Raw genomic sequence first — 18,950 nt, 5'->3', positions numbered from 1 at the left:
CTTTACAAACATAAAATTATTGAAAAATACAAACAAGTATCAGTATAATAAAAAGAAAAAAACCCACAAATTACAATACAACTACTGTCTCCTAACTATTAACCTACCCTCTAATACAAAACAAACCCTAAAACTGTGCAAAGCAACACCAAAAAAAAAAGAAAGAAAAGCAAAAAAACCCACAAAATACAGAACAGTTACGTTCGGCACAAAGCTCCCAAACAAAGGAACGGGAGCATTGTATATACACCTGTATTAACTCAGGAGACCCCCTCCAGGGCCCAGGGCTTGACAAATCTAACCATCCTGGTTAAACAAACGCCCTAGTTAAGACAACTGACAAATCTATTTCCAAATAACTCAAGTAGGGCTGCCATGTCTTATAAAAATGGTCTGTTGTGTGGTGTACCACGTTTGTAAAAATGTCCAAGGGAATGTGCTCCGTAATTAATTTCTGCCATCCCAGCAAGTTCTCAGACACCCAATTCATCAGAATATTCTTCCGTGCACAGTATGCAAGAATATTAAGTAGTTTCTTCCCATGCCCGTCTAAAGATGGTAAATTCGGTAGACCTAAGAGGAGAGATATCGGGCTTACTTTGGCTTCAGTCCTCAATACCCTATCTCTCCCGCCACAGCGCTCCAGGAAAGATGGAGCCTGTGGCATGTCCAGAAGCAATGGGTAAGAGTACCTACATTTATTTTACATTTGGGGCACACTGAAAATGCCCCTTTTTTAAACTTCACCAAATGGTCTGGTGCCAGATGAGCCCTGTGCAGAACTTTTAACTGCATAGCACATGTCCTATTACAGATGGAGATCTTTTGAGTATTCTCCCATATGTTCTCCCATGTTTCAGAAGAGATCACCACTCCTAGCTCTTGCTCCCAGAGCTCACATGACCGGTTAATATCCTACCAGGCCCTGCTACCCAGCAGGCAACAGAGGGCACTAACCAAAAGGGTGCTTGTGGAACGTATCAACAACGTCTCTGTATCGGACTTATAGGGCTTAGTGAGAAGCGCAGTCTTCTTCTGGATGAAATCCCTCACCTGAAAAAAACAGAAAAGATCTCTGCTGGGTAACCCGTATTTGCAGCTCAGTTGCTCAAAATACGTCATAACCTCCCCCTCAAACAAGTCTTCCAAACTAGAAACTCCTCTTGCTGCCCATAGTTTGACCCCAAGTCCATCATCCCTGGTCGGCACCCTGGCATGCCAACTGGAAGTGTGAGTGACGAAGTCTTGGATAAACAGCCCTCACTCTGACGCATCGTCCTCCGCCTTGACTGTACTAATGACAATGGGGTTCCGGCAGTGGTCCATAACTGTCCTCAACTTATCCATGAACAACAGGTTAATAAGAGGGCACTTTGCTTGGGAGCCCTCAAAATCCAGCCATATTGAGTTTGGATCGTTACCTACCCAATCGCAGACAAAGGACAGCAGGGAACTCAATTGATATCTCCTGATGTCTGGGAAATCAACTCCTCCCCCTCCTTGAGGCAACTGCAATTTAGTAAGTTTGATGAGGGGCCACCCATGATGCCAAAGGAACCAAACGATTCCATAAGCTTCCGCAGCGTTGACCTGGGAAACATTATAGGGAGCATACACATGGGATAAAGCAAACGAGGAAGAACATTCATCTTAATGAGAGATATATCGGCCCAGCCATGGAATTGGAAGAGCCTCCCATCTCTGGAGATCTCGCCTAATACTGTCGAGCAAGTGGGCAAAGTGAGTCCGAAATAACAGATCAAACTTGGGGTAATAAAAATGCCTAGGTATCTGAATTTAATTGAGAGATGGGCCTGTAGTGAAAGACAATCCTCAGGAACCTTCCCCTTCTTAAGAATTAAGGAAATATTAGCTTCTCTCAAAGATGGTGGTAGGCATTCATGCACATAGGAGTGATTGTATATCTCCAACGTCAGCCCTGACAAAATCCCTATAAACTCCTTGTAAAACTCACCTGGAAGACCATCAGGGCCAGGGGCGTTCCCACTCTGAAGTTGCCTAGCTACCTCCTGTATTTCCTGAACTGTCTCGTGGGCATTAAGGAGAGAGGCATGTTCCAGGGTTACCCCCGGGAGGTCCAGGTTCTTAAAAAAGGTCTCCATTTCAGCCCTCCTGTCTCCACAACCTTCAGACCAATACAATTCAGAGTAAAAGCTCCGAAAAGCCTCATTAATCTTTTTAGCATCGTATGTAAGGACCACGGCGCTGTCTCTGACTGCAGTAATGGATTGGGAAACACGCTTTGTCCTAGTCAGGTACGTTAAATACTTCCCTGGCCTATCCCCATATTCAAACAGCCTTTGTCTAGCAAAAGCAAGTTATTTCTTTGCGTTTTGCGTCAGTATTGAATTCAAGGAGCCCTAAGGGCCGTGATCGGCTGCAGCTTATTCACCGAAGGCCGCGCAAAATTTCCCACCTCCGCAGCTTTCAACCGCGTCTCAAGTAGACGCTGCTGTTCCTTCCTCTGCCGTTTCCAGCTAGCCGAATAGGAAATAGCTAATCCCCTGGCAAAGGCCTTAGCAGTCTCCCATAGCATAGATGGACTACCAGCCGTGCCTGAGTTGACAATCAAGAATTCCTGAAACTCCTTCAAAAGGTATTCCACAAATTTGGAATCCTCAAGGAGAAAAGGGTAAAAACGCCAGTACTGCAAACCTAACCTCTCACTCTTAGCATTAACCTCCAAATGTACTGCTGGGTGATCAGAGATAGCTATATTCCCAATTTACAACCCATAATCGAATCCAGAAGGGCCGAGGGAGCCAGAAAGAGGTCAATCCTCGTGTGACGTTTATGTGGGTTTGAAAAAAAGGAGAAGTCTCTGCCAGTAGGGTGAAGACATCTCCAAATATCCACCAGCCCCAACTCCTCGCATAAGTCAACCACCTGCTTGGCCTGTGAAGAAATAGTTGGGGCCCACAAGGCATCCTGTCTACTGACGGATCCAAAAGATAATTAAAATCCCCCCCTACAATAATGTGCTGTGTTCCAAAAGCACTCAACTTAGAGAAAGCATTAATCAGAAATTTGAGGGGGTGCGCCGGAGGACAGTAGACATTTAAAATGCCGTATTCCTCCCCATGTATCAGGGTTTTAAGTACCACAAACTGTCCCTGCTCATCTTTCACCTGCTCTAATAATGTGAACGGAAGATTTTTCTGGCTAAGTACTGCCACTCACCTACTTTTAGTATAAAGGATGAAAAGAATACCTGGTCATAACCCCCCTCTTGTAATTTCAGGTGTTCAAGATGGGTTTCCTGCAACAAAGCGATATCACAACCCTTTCCCTTTTAAGGCTCGAAAGCACTATTTTCCTTTTAATAGGCGAATGACTTCCCTTAATGTTCCAGGTGCACCATTTAATAAGACACTTAGCCATATCCCCTTTCAGACACCCATGAACCCCTCGGAGGGAGAACCCTGCTTACAAAGCGCCGAGCATAAGCAAGTAAAGACTCATAGAATGGAAAAACTATACATACAAAAACTACTCTATCGTGATTATAAACAACTATTACTACCAAAAAACTACAAAGAAAACCAACAATAAAACCTTGAAAGGAAGACTCTTCCCCCCTGCCCATAGGGGGCACTTAGCCAACCCATTCCCTCCTTCACAGCTCCTTCAAACCCGGACTGTGCCCCAGCCTTCGGCCAGAAAAAAAACAAGGAGAGGATCCTTAAATCAACTGAAAAAAAAAAGACAAAGTCAGGATGAGTACTCCACCCATCCCTGGCTTCATGTCAGCCCTACTTGTGACTAAAAGAGAAACAGAACAAACAAAAAATAGGGGGTGAGACAACAAAGAACATCCACAAAATTTCCCATCAGAAAATCCAGTTATTAAAAAAAAGGAACAACCTATTCCAAAGTCTTTTCCGCCATTTCCAAAAAGGAAATTATTAGGGAGAAAGAAAGGAATTAAAAAAAAAGGGAAAACATGGGGAAAGATAGAAAAGAGAAGAAACATTAATCGTATTCTTCAGGCCAATCTGTCTATTTTAAAGTGTCCACAAAGCTTTTAGCTTCATCCGCTGAGTCAAATGTATAAACTGAGTCCTCATGGCTGAAATGAAGTACTGCGGGTTATCTCATGGAGTACTGGATGCCCAGGTTCCTCAGCCTCTTTTTAGCTTCATTGAAGGACTTCCTCTTTCGAATTACAGCTGCAGAGAAATCCTGGAAAAACATGATTTTTGACCCCTTGTACAGCAGTGCCTGCGGATCATTTCCCAGGGATCTAGAAGCTTCTATGACTTTTTATATGTCCTTATATGAATGGAAGTGCACTAGGACCGAGCGGGGGTGCGGCACTGGGCCTGACCTGTGCACTGTAACCCGATAAGCCCTTTCAATCTAAAGCCTGCTGAACTCGATGACGTGAAGGCCCAAAAACTTTGGCAGCCAGCTTTCAAAGAAGCTGACTGACTGCTCACCTTCCTCACCTTCAGGAAGCCCAACAATTCGGAGATTTATCGTCCGACCTCAATTTTCGAGGTCATCGATATGGTCTCACAAGGCCCGCACCTCTTGCTACAGCACCTGGATCCAACTGGACGAGGACTCTGTTGCAGCTTCCGAGGCCTTAGTTCGACCCTCCACCTCCTCCAGCCTCTCCCCGAGGCCCTGGATCTCCTGCTTATGCTTTTGCAGCATGGATGCGATAGATTGGACCTGGGCATGAATCTCCCCACGGATTTCCTCAATCACAGCGCCAATCTTCAAGATAAGTATCTCCATCACTGCAGCCAATTCCTGAGAGTCTGTCAGGTCCCGGGGGGGGGGGTTCAGGAGAGGCTGCTGTAGTCTCTGTTATGCCTGGTGCTGCAGGAGAGTTTCCTCCCTGCTGCTGTTTGCTCGCTCCTTTTCCCTTTGGCATCCTTCCCACTCCCAAATATTAACAAATGTGTGTTCTGTAAGGTTTTAAACTCATAATTCCACCACATAAGTTGGCCAGGGATGGCAGAAAACACCGGTATGCCTTGGCTGTTAGGCAGAGCTGTCCACAACAGTTCCTCAATTGCCGCCATCTTGCTGAGTCCCCAGATGCCTTTTAAATGTTGCAATGATACCTGCCTCCACCACTTCCACTGGCAGCTCATTCCATATACTCACACCTTATGCATGAAAAGTAGTCCCTGAAGTCACTTTTAAATCTTTCCCCTCTTGCCTTAACCCTCCATCCTCTAGTTTTGGATTCCCATTTCCTGAGAAAAATGCCCTTGGCTATTCTCTCCATCCATGCGGCTTATGATTTTATAAACTTCTATAAGGTCACCCCTCAGCCTCCGACACTCAAGGGAAAAAAGCCCCAGCCTACTCAAACTCTTCCGACAGCAAAATCCTTGTAAAATACTTTTGGAATTCAGTTTAACAACATCTTTCCTCTCGCAGGGAGACCCGAATTGAATGCAGTATTTTAAAACTGTCCTCACCAATGTCCTGTACAGCCAAAACATGACATCTCAATTCCTACACTCAGTGCACTGACCAATGAAGGCAAGCATGCCAAACGCCTTCTTCACTCCCCTGTCTACCCGTGACTCCAATTTTAAGGAATTATGTACCTGCATCCTTAGGTCTCTATGTTCAGCAACATTGCCCACAGCGCTACCATTAATTGTATAATTTTTGCCCTTATTTGCATTTTTAAAATGCAGCACCTCACATTTAGCAAATTAAATTTATTCTGCCACTCCTCAGCCTGAAGCTTTAATCTGACTCTTGCGTAAAATAGATCAATGTTTCCTGTTTACTGATACTGCTATGATTGATTTATTATAATGATGTCAGGTGCTATTTTGTTCAGGTAAAGCAGAAAATGGGAACTTAGGTGTTCTGGAAATAATAGAAATTTAGTGCTTACACTGTTACGTATTTTTTCTGCAGTCCCTTTCCTCAATGCATTTGCTTATTTCTCCACCTTGCTCAGTGACAAACATTGTTTGATACTTCCCCTGTAAAGTATCTTGGGGTTTTTAATGACAGTTGTTTGCTCCGTATGTAAATAATTGCTATTTTTACAGGAACATATAACTGAATTTCAACTTGTTTTTAAGCTTTTCCAATTTATTGAAGTTATCATTGATTCCAGAACAGTGAACAAATTTCTATTTGCAGCTACACACCAGCAAAGTAGGCATTTGACAATTGTATCAAGATTAGTTTACAGGAAATGGTGATCTTCTTCATACAAGTGTCACAGCCTTCATTTGAATTTAAGAATTCACTATAGTTTCATAATCAGGAACAACAAATGTACAATAGACATTCTAAATTTCCACCACTGGGGCAGATCAAAATTTCTGTCACTTCCTATCTATGCTATTGACATAAAGGATCATGAACTGTTTAATAAGGTGCCAGAAAGAATTCTGTCTTATAAAGTCACGACACATTGTATTGAAGGGAATGTAATAGCATGGTAAGAAAGTTGACTAATGGGTGGAAAACCATACAATTTGAGGCAAAAATGCATGGTTTAGTGACAATTAATTTTTGTTCATAAAGTATTAAATACAGCTACCCAATAAAATGATAAAGCAACAAGATTCCACAGTTTTGTAAACAAATAAAATAAACTTTACAACATGAAGTCAGTAAAGTAAAACCATCTCAAATAACAAACTTAATCTTCAACATCCAGAATTAATACCACCTTGTACATCAAACAGCAGATGTGGTCAGGGCAGTGCCTAGTTTTCTAAGCAATCCTCCCAAACAGAAGCTCTGTGTCCTTCACAAGGGATTTGAAATCTTCATTTTTGAAAATCTAGCTGTTGCATTTCCTGAAAAGAGACTTCTACTCTAACTGTCCTCTGGTATTGCTTTAATGGCAAAACTCTAGCATTTGTAGCCTCTCTGGGCAGAACACCAAAGGTTAACTTTTCCCCAGTGGATAGCAGCATACTGCTCCTCATCCATCACAGACGAACTCAATAATTGCTCACACCCTGGTAGTTCAATCTTTTGACCTGAGCATGTTTCTCAGGACTCCTGACACTGTTCTAAAGCAACTCAATACTGACACAATTTCAACTATTTATCAAACAGCTTGGCACTTCCCTTGAATTTCTCCTGTATTTTCCAACAAACCCAAGCCCAAAACTGCTTTTAGGTTTCCTTCCCCACATTCTCAGCTGCGCTGAACTATCAGCAGCTCTCCAGGCCTTCTTTTTAGCCCCAATGTTTTCTAAAGCATAGATCAAGCAACTGGGTTTAGATTAGATTAGATTAGATTAGATTAGATTAGATTAGATTAGATTAGATTAGATTAGATTAGATTACTTACAGTGTGGAAACAGGCCCTTCGGCCCAACAAGTCCACACCAACCCGCCAAAGTGCAACCCACCCAGACCCATTCCCCTACATTTACCCCTTCACTTAACACTACGGGCAACTTAGTATGACCAATTCACCTAACCTGACATTTTTGGACTGTGGGAGGAAACCCACACAGACACAGGGAGAATGTGCAAACTCCACACAGTCAGTCACCTGAGGCAGGAATTGAACCGGGGTCTCTGGCGCTGTGAGGCAGCAGTGCTAACCACTGTGCCACCCACTATGCCACCCACTGAACAGCCTGCTAATGGTACAATCATTGCTTAGATCCACTTCTCTGACTGACTAAAGAAATTAGCTCTAAGTAATGTTCACAGATCCTTGAACTGTTAAAGTATCTTATAAAAATACTTGCAGAGAATTCTATCCTTATTACTGAGCAGAACCAAATCTAACTAAAAATGGTGGGACATCCTATTCTTTATTGCTACAAATGCCACAGGGTACCAGCTTTGAGGCACACTAGAACATTTTTAATTTTATCATTTAATGTATATTCTTTCTATACCTTTTTTCTAAATTTAGCATGCTGTTTTAATCTCATAACTCGTCTGTGTTCCACTAAGGTTGCTGGCAGTCCATTCCCTAGTTAATCACATTCTGCACTCGAGATTCATGTGCAATTTGATATTCAGATGATGAGTCAAAAGCGAATTGCCACAAAACAAAGTAGCAGTTAATGGATATTTTTGGATTGGTAGAATGTAAATCAGCCATAACGATTCATAAACAGTTAGCACAGCGTTTTCACAGATGAAAACTTGGTTAAATGAATAGAAAATAAAGTAGGAAATAATGGGGTTGTCATTGTGCAGTTGACAAGCTATGAATAGTGGAATACCACAAGGATGAGCGCTTGCTCGTCATAATACATACAACGATTTGGATAAGGCTATTCAATGCAATACTTCCAACTCTGCAGATAACACAAAACTAGAGGGAAGTGAGAGTTGCATGACACTTCAAGGACATTTGGAAATGCTAAGTGAGCAGGAAAACAGTTGGCAGATTGAACACAATGTGAAGAAAACTGAGATTATGCACTTTGTTCTGAAGGTCAACAAGAAAATTCAAAAAGGAATTTCAGCATCCTCCTTCATAAGACAGTGGAAATTAACAGGCAGGTACAGTTAGCAAATAGAAACCAGGAGCCAGAATTTCAGGATAAACTGTGGACCGTCGGTCCATTTAGGATTGAAATGAAGTGTAATTTCTTCATTCAGAAAGATCTGAATCTTTGCAACTTTCTGCTCCAGAAAACTGTGGAAGCTCATTTATTGAGTATAATCACAATGGAGATTGATAGGTTTTCACTGGTTACAAACATCAAGAAATATAGCTACAAGAGGAAAATCATCGACAAGATCAGTTATGATATCATTGAATGGGAAGGCTGGATCTCAACACATGCTCCTGTTTCTTATGTTTGTAGGTTATTTGAGTAACTAATAAAGAAATGAATCCATTTTCTGCAATGTGAACAAATATTATTTTTTCAATAATTCATTCTCTGGGCTAGCAAATCATATTCTGCCTTTTGGTAATTTTACCTTATCCAAAACTTGCTATCTGTACACAGTCCTGCACTGAGACTTGCTTGTGCATCACCTCTTTGCTTTCTGACTTACATTGATTTCCAGACTCTCAGCACCTTCAATTTTAAGTACCTATCCAGCATCTTAATCTCTTAATGTCATTACCTTTCCATAATTCTGCAACATCTTCCAACACTACAAATGCTCTTTCAAAACATACTGCTGACTCCGGACTTTGTGGACCCTTCCCTCAACACATCCCTCACCATCACTGACAAATGTTATTTCAGAAACCTGTGAACCCTGTGAAATTACCTGCCTCTGTTTCTTTAAAGCCTTCCTCAGAACCTATCGTTTTTGATTAAGCTTTTTGATCAATCCTCTTAATATCTGTTTTTTTCAGCATTTATATATTTCTCCACTGTGAACTGCCTTGGAAACATTTGTTGATGTTGGAAAGGTAGAGATGTTGATTAACAGGAAATGCACCAGTCTGTGCTAGAAAATACACACATCTGGGCAAATTTGTCTTGGTAGTGTAATCCCTGCCCATGCCTTATGGTCTACGATAAACATTCCTGGGGAACAAAATTGAAAAGTATTTGACTTATATTCAATTTGCAGGACTCTCAAGCAAGGGGAAAGATTAGAAAACATTTTTTTAAAAATTGTACTAACACAAATCTATCCATGCTCTAACATGCTAAAATCTACACAAAGTCTGAGAACATTATTGTCTAAACACAGCACAACTGCAGCACATTATGAGGAGGGAGGGTGGGCAGGAAGGAAGGGAATTGGGGCGGGGGGGGGGAAAGGAGGAAATCGGCATGGGAAACCACACATTATAGGTTCCTTCTTGCTCACTTTCACCTATTAAGTTTCCCTGGCCTATTCTGAACAAGAATAGAACCATTGTTAAAATGAAGTCATGCAATGTCTTTCAAATACTTCAATAATGACACCTCCTCCTTGAAAAAGCTAGCTCATAAATAACTAATCCACTTCCTGAGAAAGGAGAGGATCATGAAATATTTTTTAGGTTAAAATTATGTCTCATCTGTAAAAAAAAAAATCTACATTTGTTTCATCAAACCATTTTCTTATGGTTTCTGCAGGAAATGATTATTAATGGAAAAACTTTATATTATGATTGCTCGATACAGTTTATATTTTCAGATGGTTTACTCCTCACAAATATATTATTTTAAATTACGAATTATGTTTCATTATTTTCTTACCCCGTTTGCTTTTGGGAAACTTCTTCCTTAGCTTGTTCTTGAGAGGCATGAGTTTTGATACCATGTCAGGAACAGACACATAGAAATCTGCTTGAATTTCATCATCCATGATCTGAAAGTAGAAGTGACCGTAAACTATCCATGAAGGAGATTAATTTGCTCAAGTGTGTTTGAATACACCAAAATGCACTTTCATATTGGTTTCTCATTGCATCAATTCAAAGTGATATGCATTTGTACTCCAACACCCCTACAGAGAAGTAGATGACATGATGAGACAGAATGTTTCCTGTAACTTATGAAAACTGTTTGAATTCAGCCCACCTAATTGATAGAAATTTAATCTCTCTTCTTGTTACAAAGGTCTTATGTTAAATAAGGTGCCTTGTTTCAAATCTTAACTGAAACTGCATGGTATTTATGATGAGTAGCAAAGGTTAGAGTGTGGATACTGCTAAGAGGCATAAAAAAACTCGAGGTTGCAGTAAATGTCACTTTATACAAAAAGGCTTTTATTTGCAAGTCTATGTGGTATGGCATACCTGGCAATGCTCAATGGTTATATAGGTAAAAACAATGACTGCAGATGCTGGTAACTAGAGTTTAGATTAGAGTGGAGAACTGCTGTGCTCTCAATGCTTATATAGGATTTGACAAGTTAAGACATTCATTTTGGGGCTTGGAATTGCAATCTCCAAAATTAATTTAGAAGAAGGAACCTTAAAAGCTCATCTTAAAAGTAATACAAAAAAACACATGCATGGAATAAGAGTTAATTTAAGATTTACTAATAACACTTAGAAACATAGAAAGATCAGCACAGAAGGAAGCCAATCAGCCCATCATGTCTGCACCAACTGGATTAACTAGCTGCCCATTCTAATTCCACTTACCAGTACATGGTCTGTGAACTTGCAGGTTATAGCATTTCAAATAGATCCAGGTTCCTGTTAAATGAGTTGCAGGTTTTCACCTCAACTATCAAAATGGACAGTGTTTTCCACACACAGACACACAATGTTCTGGGTGGGCATGGTTTTTTCCCCTTGTTTCCCTTATAATCTTACTACCAATCAGAGTCATAGAGACGTACAGCATGGAAACAGACCCTTCGGTCCAACCCGTCCATGCCGACCAGATATCCCAACCCAATCTAGTCCCACATCCCTCCAAACCCTTCCTATTCATATACCCATCCAAATGCCTCTTACATGTTGCAATTGTACCAGCCTCCACCACTTCCTCTGGCAGCTCATTCCATACACGTACCACCCTCTGTGTGAAAAAGTTGCCTGTAGGTCCCTTTTATATCTTCCCCCTCTCATCCTGAACCTATGCCCTCTAGTTCTGGTCTGCCCCACCTCAGGGAAAAGACTTTACCTATTTACCCTATCCATGGCCCTCATGATTTTATAAACCTCTACAAGGTCACCCCTCAGCCTCCAATCACCAGTGAAAACAGCCCCAGCCTGTTCAGCCTCTCCCTAAAGCTCAAATCCTCCAACCCTGGCAACATCCTTGTACATCTTTTCTGAACCTTTTCAAGGTTCACAACATCTTTCCGATAGGAAGGAGACCAGAATTGCACGCAATATTCCAACAGTGGCCTAACCAATGTCCTGTACAGCTGCAACATGACCTCCCAACTCCTGTACTCAATACTCTGACCAATAAAGGAAAGCATACCAAACGCCTTCTTCACTATCCCACCTACCTGTGACTCCACTTTCAAGGAGCTTATGAACCTGCACTCCAAGGTCTCTTTGTTCAGCAATACTCCCTAGGACCTTACCATTACGTGTATATGTCCTACTAAGATTTGCTTTCCCAAAATGCACCACCTCACATTTACCTGAATTAAACTCCACCTGCCACTTCTCAACCGATTGGCCCATCTGGTCCAGATCCTGTTGTAATCTGAGGTAACCCTCTCCGCTGTCCACTACACCTCCAATTTTGGTGTCATCTGCAAACTTACTAACTGTACCTCTTATGCTCGCATCCAAATCAATTCAGTAAATGACAAAAAGTAGAGGGCCCAGCACCGATCCTTGTGGCACTCCACTGATCACAGACCTCCAGTCTGAAAAACAACCCTCCACCACCACCCGCTGTCTTCTACCTTTGAGCCAGTTCTGTATCCAAATGGCTAGTTCTCCCTGTATTCCATGAGATCTAACCTTGCTAATCAGTCTCCCATGGGGAACCTAGTTGAACGCCTTACTGAAGTCCATATAGATCATATCTACCACTCTGCCCTCATCAATCGTCATGTTACTTCCTCAAAAAAAAATCAATCAAGTTTGTGAGACATTATTTCCCATGCACAAAGCTATGTTGACTATCCTTAATCAGTCCTTGTCTTTCCAAATACATGTACATCCTGTTCTTCAGGATTCCCTCCAACAACTTGCCCACCATCGGCGTCAGGCATGGATGAACGCTGAGGATGGCAAGGGCACAGAATATACGCTAGGTGGGGAACATCAATGACTCACGCCAAGAGTGTTAGTCCTGATTCCTGATGAAGGGCTTTTGCCCAAAATGTTGATTCTCCTGCTTCTTGAATGCTGCCTGACCTGCTGTGCTTTTCCAGCACCACACTCTCGACTAACACCATGAGTGGCCCAACTGGTCAAATCCTAATAGACACAGCTGTTAGATTAGGTCTGTGGAAGGTGGTGCAAGAACCAAGAGAGAAAAACATACTTGACTGCATCCTCAAGCATACCCCTGTTGCAGATCTCCCGCCCATAACAGTATGAATTAGAGAGACGAACATGCAGTCCTTGTAGAAACAAAGTCCAATCTTCACAGTGAGAATATCCTCCATAGTGACATAATGACCGTGAACAATGGGATAGACTCCGAGCAAATCCAGCACTCTGACTGACATTCTTTGATCTGATTTATTATTTTCGCATGTCCGGAGGTCGAGGGAAAAGTACTGTAATGCGTACTACCGAGGCAAATCATATCGTACGTAAGTATATCAGGATAACAGAACAGAATGTTGTTCCAGTTCCAGAGAAGGTGCAGAGAAAGATCAATTCTAATATATGACCTATGTCCGAAAAGAGTAGGGAAGAAGTTGCTTTTAAATGTGTTGGTACGTGTTTTCAAACTTTTGTATCTTCTGCCCAATGGAAGAGAGTATAACCAGAGTGGGAAGGGGTCTTTGATGATGTTGGCTGCTTTTCTGGGGCAGCAGGAAGTGTAGACAGAGTCAACGGAAGAAAAGCTGGTTTTCATGATAAACTGAGCTGCGTTCACAAATCTTCACTTTCTTGCGGTCTTGGACACAGCAGTCGTCAAACCAATTTGTGATGCATCCAGATCAGATGTTTCCTCTGGTGCATCTATAAAAACTGGAAAGAGTCATGATGGACATGTCAAATTTCTTTAGCCTTCTCAAGAATTACAGACATTGCTGGGCTTTCTTGACTGTAGCGTCAACGTGAATGGACCAGGATAGACTGTTGATGATATTTACTCTTCGGAACTTGAAGCTCTCAATCATCTCCACCTCAACACCCTTGTTGTGGAGGTGTTGTCGTTTATGCTTACTCATTACGGCCTGGGTCAAGAAGTCAAGGATCCACATGGAGGAGGACAGTCTTAGATCTCAGTTTGGAGATGAGTTTTGTTGAAATTAAAGTATTGAAGGCAGGGCTAAAGTCAATTATTGTAGCCTGATGTTGGTATTATCCAGATGTTCCAGGGATGAGTGTAGGGTCAAGGCTTCTGCTGTCGACTCAGTGATGGTAGGCGAATTGCAGCAGATCAGGGCAATCTGTGCGGCTGAAGTTGATGCATGCTATTCGTAACCTCTCAAAGCACTCCATAACATTGGATGTCAGAGCCATTGGGCAGTAGTCATTAAGGCAAGTTGCTGTATTTTTCTTTAGCACTGAATGATAATGGTTTTCTTGAAGCAGGTGGGAACCTCACATTTAGTAAGGAAAGGTTACAGATGTCTGCAAATAGTCTCACCAGCTGGTCCGCACAGGATCTAAGTGCCTAGCCGGGGACTCCATCCGGACCAGTTGCCTTCTGTGGGTTCACCCTCAAGAAGGCCGATCTAACATCTGCAGCGGTGACAGTAGGTACAGATGCACCCGAGGTTGTCAGGGCAGGTGACATCATTTCACTGACCTTCTGTTCAAAACAAGCATAGAATACATCGAGGTGATCAGGGAAGAATGCATTGTTATCAGCGATTCTACTCAACTTCACCTGTAATCAAGTATATCATCTAAGCTTTGCCACAGTCGATGTGCATTTGCATGATTAGTCTGGAACTTGTGTTTAGTCTGGTACTCTCTCTTGGCATTCTTGATGGTTTTGTGAAGACTGTGCCCTGACTATTTAGGTCAGGGTCACACAACTTGGACACCTCAGAACACGTGGGCCTCAGTAAGGAATGTCTCTTCAGGTTCATCCATGGTTTCAATTGGGGAACATTTTGGTTAATTTCTACACACTTACCAATGAAGCATATTCATTTAGGTTGGCCACTAAGTTCTTTAATATAGTCTAGTCCACTGACTACAAGCAGTCACGTCGGAGCTCGTCCGTTACCTCAGACCAGCAGTGTACAATTTTCCTTGCCGGATCCTCATGCTTTCACGTCTGCTTGTAAACTGGGAGAAGGAGCACAGACTTAGAGTCTGATTTACCAAAATGCGAGCAGGGAATGGAATGGTAGGCATCTTTGATGACTGTGTTGCATGGAACAGGGTGTTTGGATCTCTGGTGAGGAGAAAGTGAGGTCTGCAGATGCTGGAGATCAAAGTTGAAACTTTATTGCTGGAACAGCACAGCAGGTCAGGCAGCATCCAGGGAACAGGAGATTCGACGTTTCGGGCACAGGCCCTTCCTCAGGAATGAGCAGAGAGTGTTCAGCAGGAGAAGATAAAAGGTAGGGAGGAGGGACTTGGAGGAGGGGCGTTGGAAATGTGATAGGTGGAAAGAGGTCAAGGTGAGGGTGATAGGTTGGAGTAGGATGGAGGCGGAGAGGTCAAGAAGAAGACTGCAGGTCAGGAAGGCGGTGCCGGGCTGGAGGGATTCGGCTGAGACAAGGTGGGGGGAGGGGGGATGAAGAAACTGGTGAAGTCCAAGTTCATCCCCTGTGGTTGGAGGGTTCCCAGTCGGAAGATAAGACGCTCCTCCTCCGACCGTCGCGTTGTTGTGGTTTGGCGGTGGATGAGTCCAATGACCTGCATATCCTCGGTGGAGTGGGAGGGGGAGTTGAAATGCTGTGCTACAGGGTGGTTGGGTTGGTTCGTCCGGGTGGCCCAGAGGTGCTCTCTGAATCGCTCCGCAAGAAGGCGGCCTGTCTCCCCAATATAGAGGAGGCCACACCGGCTGCAGCGGATGCAGTAGATGATGTGGGTGGAGGTGCAGGTGTATCTGTGGTGGATATGGAAGTTTCCTTTGGGGCCTTGGAGAGAAGTGAGGGGGGAGGTGTGGGCGCAAGTGTTGCACCTCCTGCGGTTGCAAGGGAAGGTGCCGGGAGTGGAGGTTGGGTCGGTGGGAGGTATGGATCTGACAAGGGAGTCGCGGAGGGAGTGGTCTCTACGGAAAGCTGATAGGGGAGGGGAGGGAAATATATCCTTGGTGCTGGGGTCTGTTTGGAGGTGGCGGAAGTGACGGCGGATGATGCGCTGTACATGGAGATTGGTGGGGTGGTAGGTGAGGACCAGTGGGGTTCTGTCATGGTGGCGGCTGGAGGGGCGGGGCTCAAGGGCGGAGGAGCGGGAAGTGGAGGAGATGCGGTGGAGGGCACCGTCGACCACGTCGGGGGGGGAAATTGCGGTCCTTGAAGAAGGAGGCCATCTGTGTTGTACATATTTTGAACTGGTCCTCCTGGGAGCAGATGCAGCGGAGACGAAGGAATTGGGAGAATGGGATGGCGTTTTTACAGAGGGCAGGATGGGAGGAGGTGTAGTCCAGGTAGCTGTGGGAGTCGGTTGGTTTATAGTAGATGTCCGTGTTGATTCGGTCGCCTGAGATCGAAACAGAAAGGTCTAGGAAGGGGAGGGAGGAGTCCGAGACTGTCCAGGTGAATTTGAGGTCGGGGTGGAAGGTGTTAGTGTAGTGGATGAACTGTTCAACCTCCTCGTGGGAGCACGAGGTAGCGCCGATACAGTCATCAATGTAGCAAAGGAAAAGATGGGGGTTGGGGCCAGTGTAGTTGCGGAAGATGGATTGTTCCACATACCCTACGAAGAGGCAGGCATAGCTAGGGCCCATGCGGGTGCCCATGGCTACTCCTTTTGTTTGGAGAAAGTGGGAGGATTGGAAAGAAAAGTTGTTCAGGGTGAGGACCAGTTCGGTCAGTCGAAGGAGGGTGTCGGTGGAAGGGTACTGGGTGGTACGGCGGGAAAGGAAGAAGCGGAGTGCTTTGAGTCCTTCGTGATGGGGGATGGAGGTGTACAGGGACTGGATGTCCATGGTGAAGATGAGGCGTTGGGGACCGGGGAAGCGGAAATCCTGGAGGAGGTGGAGGGCGTGGGTGGTGTCACGAATGTAGGTGGGGAGTTCTTGGACTAATGGGGAAAGGACCGTGTCGAGGTATGCCGAGATGAGTTCGGTTGGGCAGGAGCAGGCTGAGACGATGGGTCGTCCGGGGCAGTCAGGTGAGACAGGAGACATGTTGGTAACATACTCTTGAGGTTGGGTTGGTTGAATCCACAAGGCACTGTGGACAATTAGCAACAGAAGACTTGTACTCCAACACATTTTTAACCTTGTGGCCGGGCATATCCCTCACTCTACCATTATTACCAAGTCAGCAGGACAACCTGGTTCAGTGAAGACTGCACGAGGGCATGCCAGGAACAGCAGCAGACCCTAGGAATAAGATGCCAACTTGATGAAGCTACATAACAAGACTGCTTCATGCCAAACTATGCAAGCCATGAGTGACAAACACACAGTAAAACAATTCCACAACCAATGGATCAGATCTAAACTCTGCAGTCTATCATAGCCAATCATTAATGAAGGTGGCAGCTTTGCAAATATCACTATCCTCAATGATGAGGGCATTCAATACATCAATTTTAAAAATGGTTGAAGCTTTTGCAATAATTTTCAGCCAGAAGAGCCAAGTGGATAATTCATCTTGGCCCCCTATGGAGGTCCCCAGCATCACAGGTGCCAATTTTCAGCCAAATGTATTTACGCCATATGATATCAAGAAACAGCTGGAGGACTTCTACTCTAGAACTTTCCATGTCTCTAACCAAGCTGTTCCAGTATGTTGACAATACTGGCATCTAGCCAGTAATGAGAAAATTTACACAGGCCTGTCCTGCACACAAAAAGTACAAACCAGAAATAAAACCATCCGCAACAACAGACAGAACTATATCAATTCTGTACATCACAACAGGATTCATCCAGAGGCTACACAGCACTGAAGATGTCACCCAGTTGTGGGATGTAATGTTGCCAAAAAAAAAAAACAACCGGCTTGGCAAACTGACGAACAATTCTAACCTGCCCAATTACCACCCTGGTCTACTCCCCACCATTCACAAAAGGGAAGTTGTCATCAACAGTGCTATCAAGTAATGCTTATTTAGCAATAACTTGCTCACTGACGCTCAGTTTGGGTCTAACCAAGGCCACTCAGCTCCTCACCTTATTACACCTTATTTGTTCCAAAATGGACAAAAGAGTTTCACATCCAAAGGCGATGTAAAGTTGACTGACCTTTCCACAAAGGTGACATTGGACCAAACGTAAAATCAAGGAATCCTAACAAAGCTGCACTCAATGAAAATCAGCAAGACGGATTCTCTGTTCATTGGAGTCATCCCTGGCACAAAGAAAAATGTTTCTGATTATTGGTTCTTGTTTATTTTAGATCCAGTATATCTGTGCGGGATTTCCTCAACCATTTTCAGCTGTTTCATCAATGACTTTCACTCCGTCATAAGTTCAGAAGTGCAGACAGTTGATGTTGATACGAGGGATATTCACACCACACAAATGCCAGGCAATGATAATCTCCAACAAATGAGAATCTAAATCATCACATGACATTTGATGGCACGTCCATTATATAACCCTCCACAATCAACCATAGACAGAAACTGAAATGGGCTAGTCATATAAATACAATGGCCCCAAGCTCTTAGCTAGGAGAGCTAGGTTCAAGTTCTATCTACTCCAGAGGTATTTAATAACATCCCTGAACAGGTTAATGAGAAAATCTCTCGAAATAATTTGATTACAAGAGCAGATCAGAGGCTCTTGCAACGACTGACTCACCCAGACTCTGCTAAACGACCAACAAGGCGCAAGTCAAATGAGTGCAACTCCAACAACACTCAAGGAGCATCTAGGACATTACAGTCCACTTGATTAGCAGAACTTCCACAAACATTCACTCCCTCCATAATTGACACTCAGTTGCAGCAGTCTGTATCATTTACAAGATGCCCTGCAGAAATTCACCATAATAAAGACAAATGCAATTCCTCTCTTCAAGAAAGGAAATAGGGAACTCCCCGGCAATTACAGACCAGTAAGTCTCACGTCTGTCGTCTGCAAGGTGTTAAAAAGGATTCTGAAGGATTTGATTTATGACCATCTGGAAGAGCATGGCTTGATTAAATGCAGTCAACATGGCTTCGTGAGGGGCAGGTCATGCCTCACAAACCTTATCAAGTTCTTTGAGGATGTGACTAGAAAAGTTGATGAGGGTCGAGCTGTGGATGTGGTGTTTGTGGACTTCAGGAAGGCATTTGATAAGGTTCCCCATGGTAGGCTCATTCAGAAGGTCAGGAGGAA

At 43.6% G+C, this 18,950-nt stretch overlaps 1 protein-coding gene across 5 annotated transcripts in view; it reads right to left on the bottom strand.

Moving 5' to 3' along the window:
* Positions 1-18,950, bottom strand: part of mrpl1 (mitochondrial ribosomal protein L1) — a 74,292-nt gene that overhangs the window by 35,410 nt on the left and 19,932 nt on the right. For all 5 annotated transcript variants that reach the window (XM_087985793.1, XM_087985792.1, XM_087985791.1 and 2 more), the window contains exon 6: positions 10,146-10,257. In XM_087985793.1, the coding sequence (XP_087841919.1) occupies positions 10,146-10,257 (112 nt within the window). The remainder of the gene's footprint in view (positions 1-10,145; positions 10,258-18,950) is intronic.

Source organism: Chiloscyllium plagiosum, unplaced genomic scaffold, assembly GCF_037043375.1.
Source record: "Chiloscyllium plagiosum isolate Xiang-an unplaced genomic scaffold, Cpla_swu_hap1 HiC_scaffold_1, whole genome shotgun sequence".
Lineage (NCBI taxonomy): Eukaryota > Metazoa > Chordata > Chondrichthyes > Orectolobiformes > Hemiscylliidae > Chiloscyllium > Chiloscyllium plagiosum.
The sequence above is the reverse complement of the archived record's forward strand: the minus strand, read 5'-3'. Positions and strand labels throughout refer to the sequence as shown.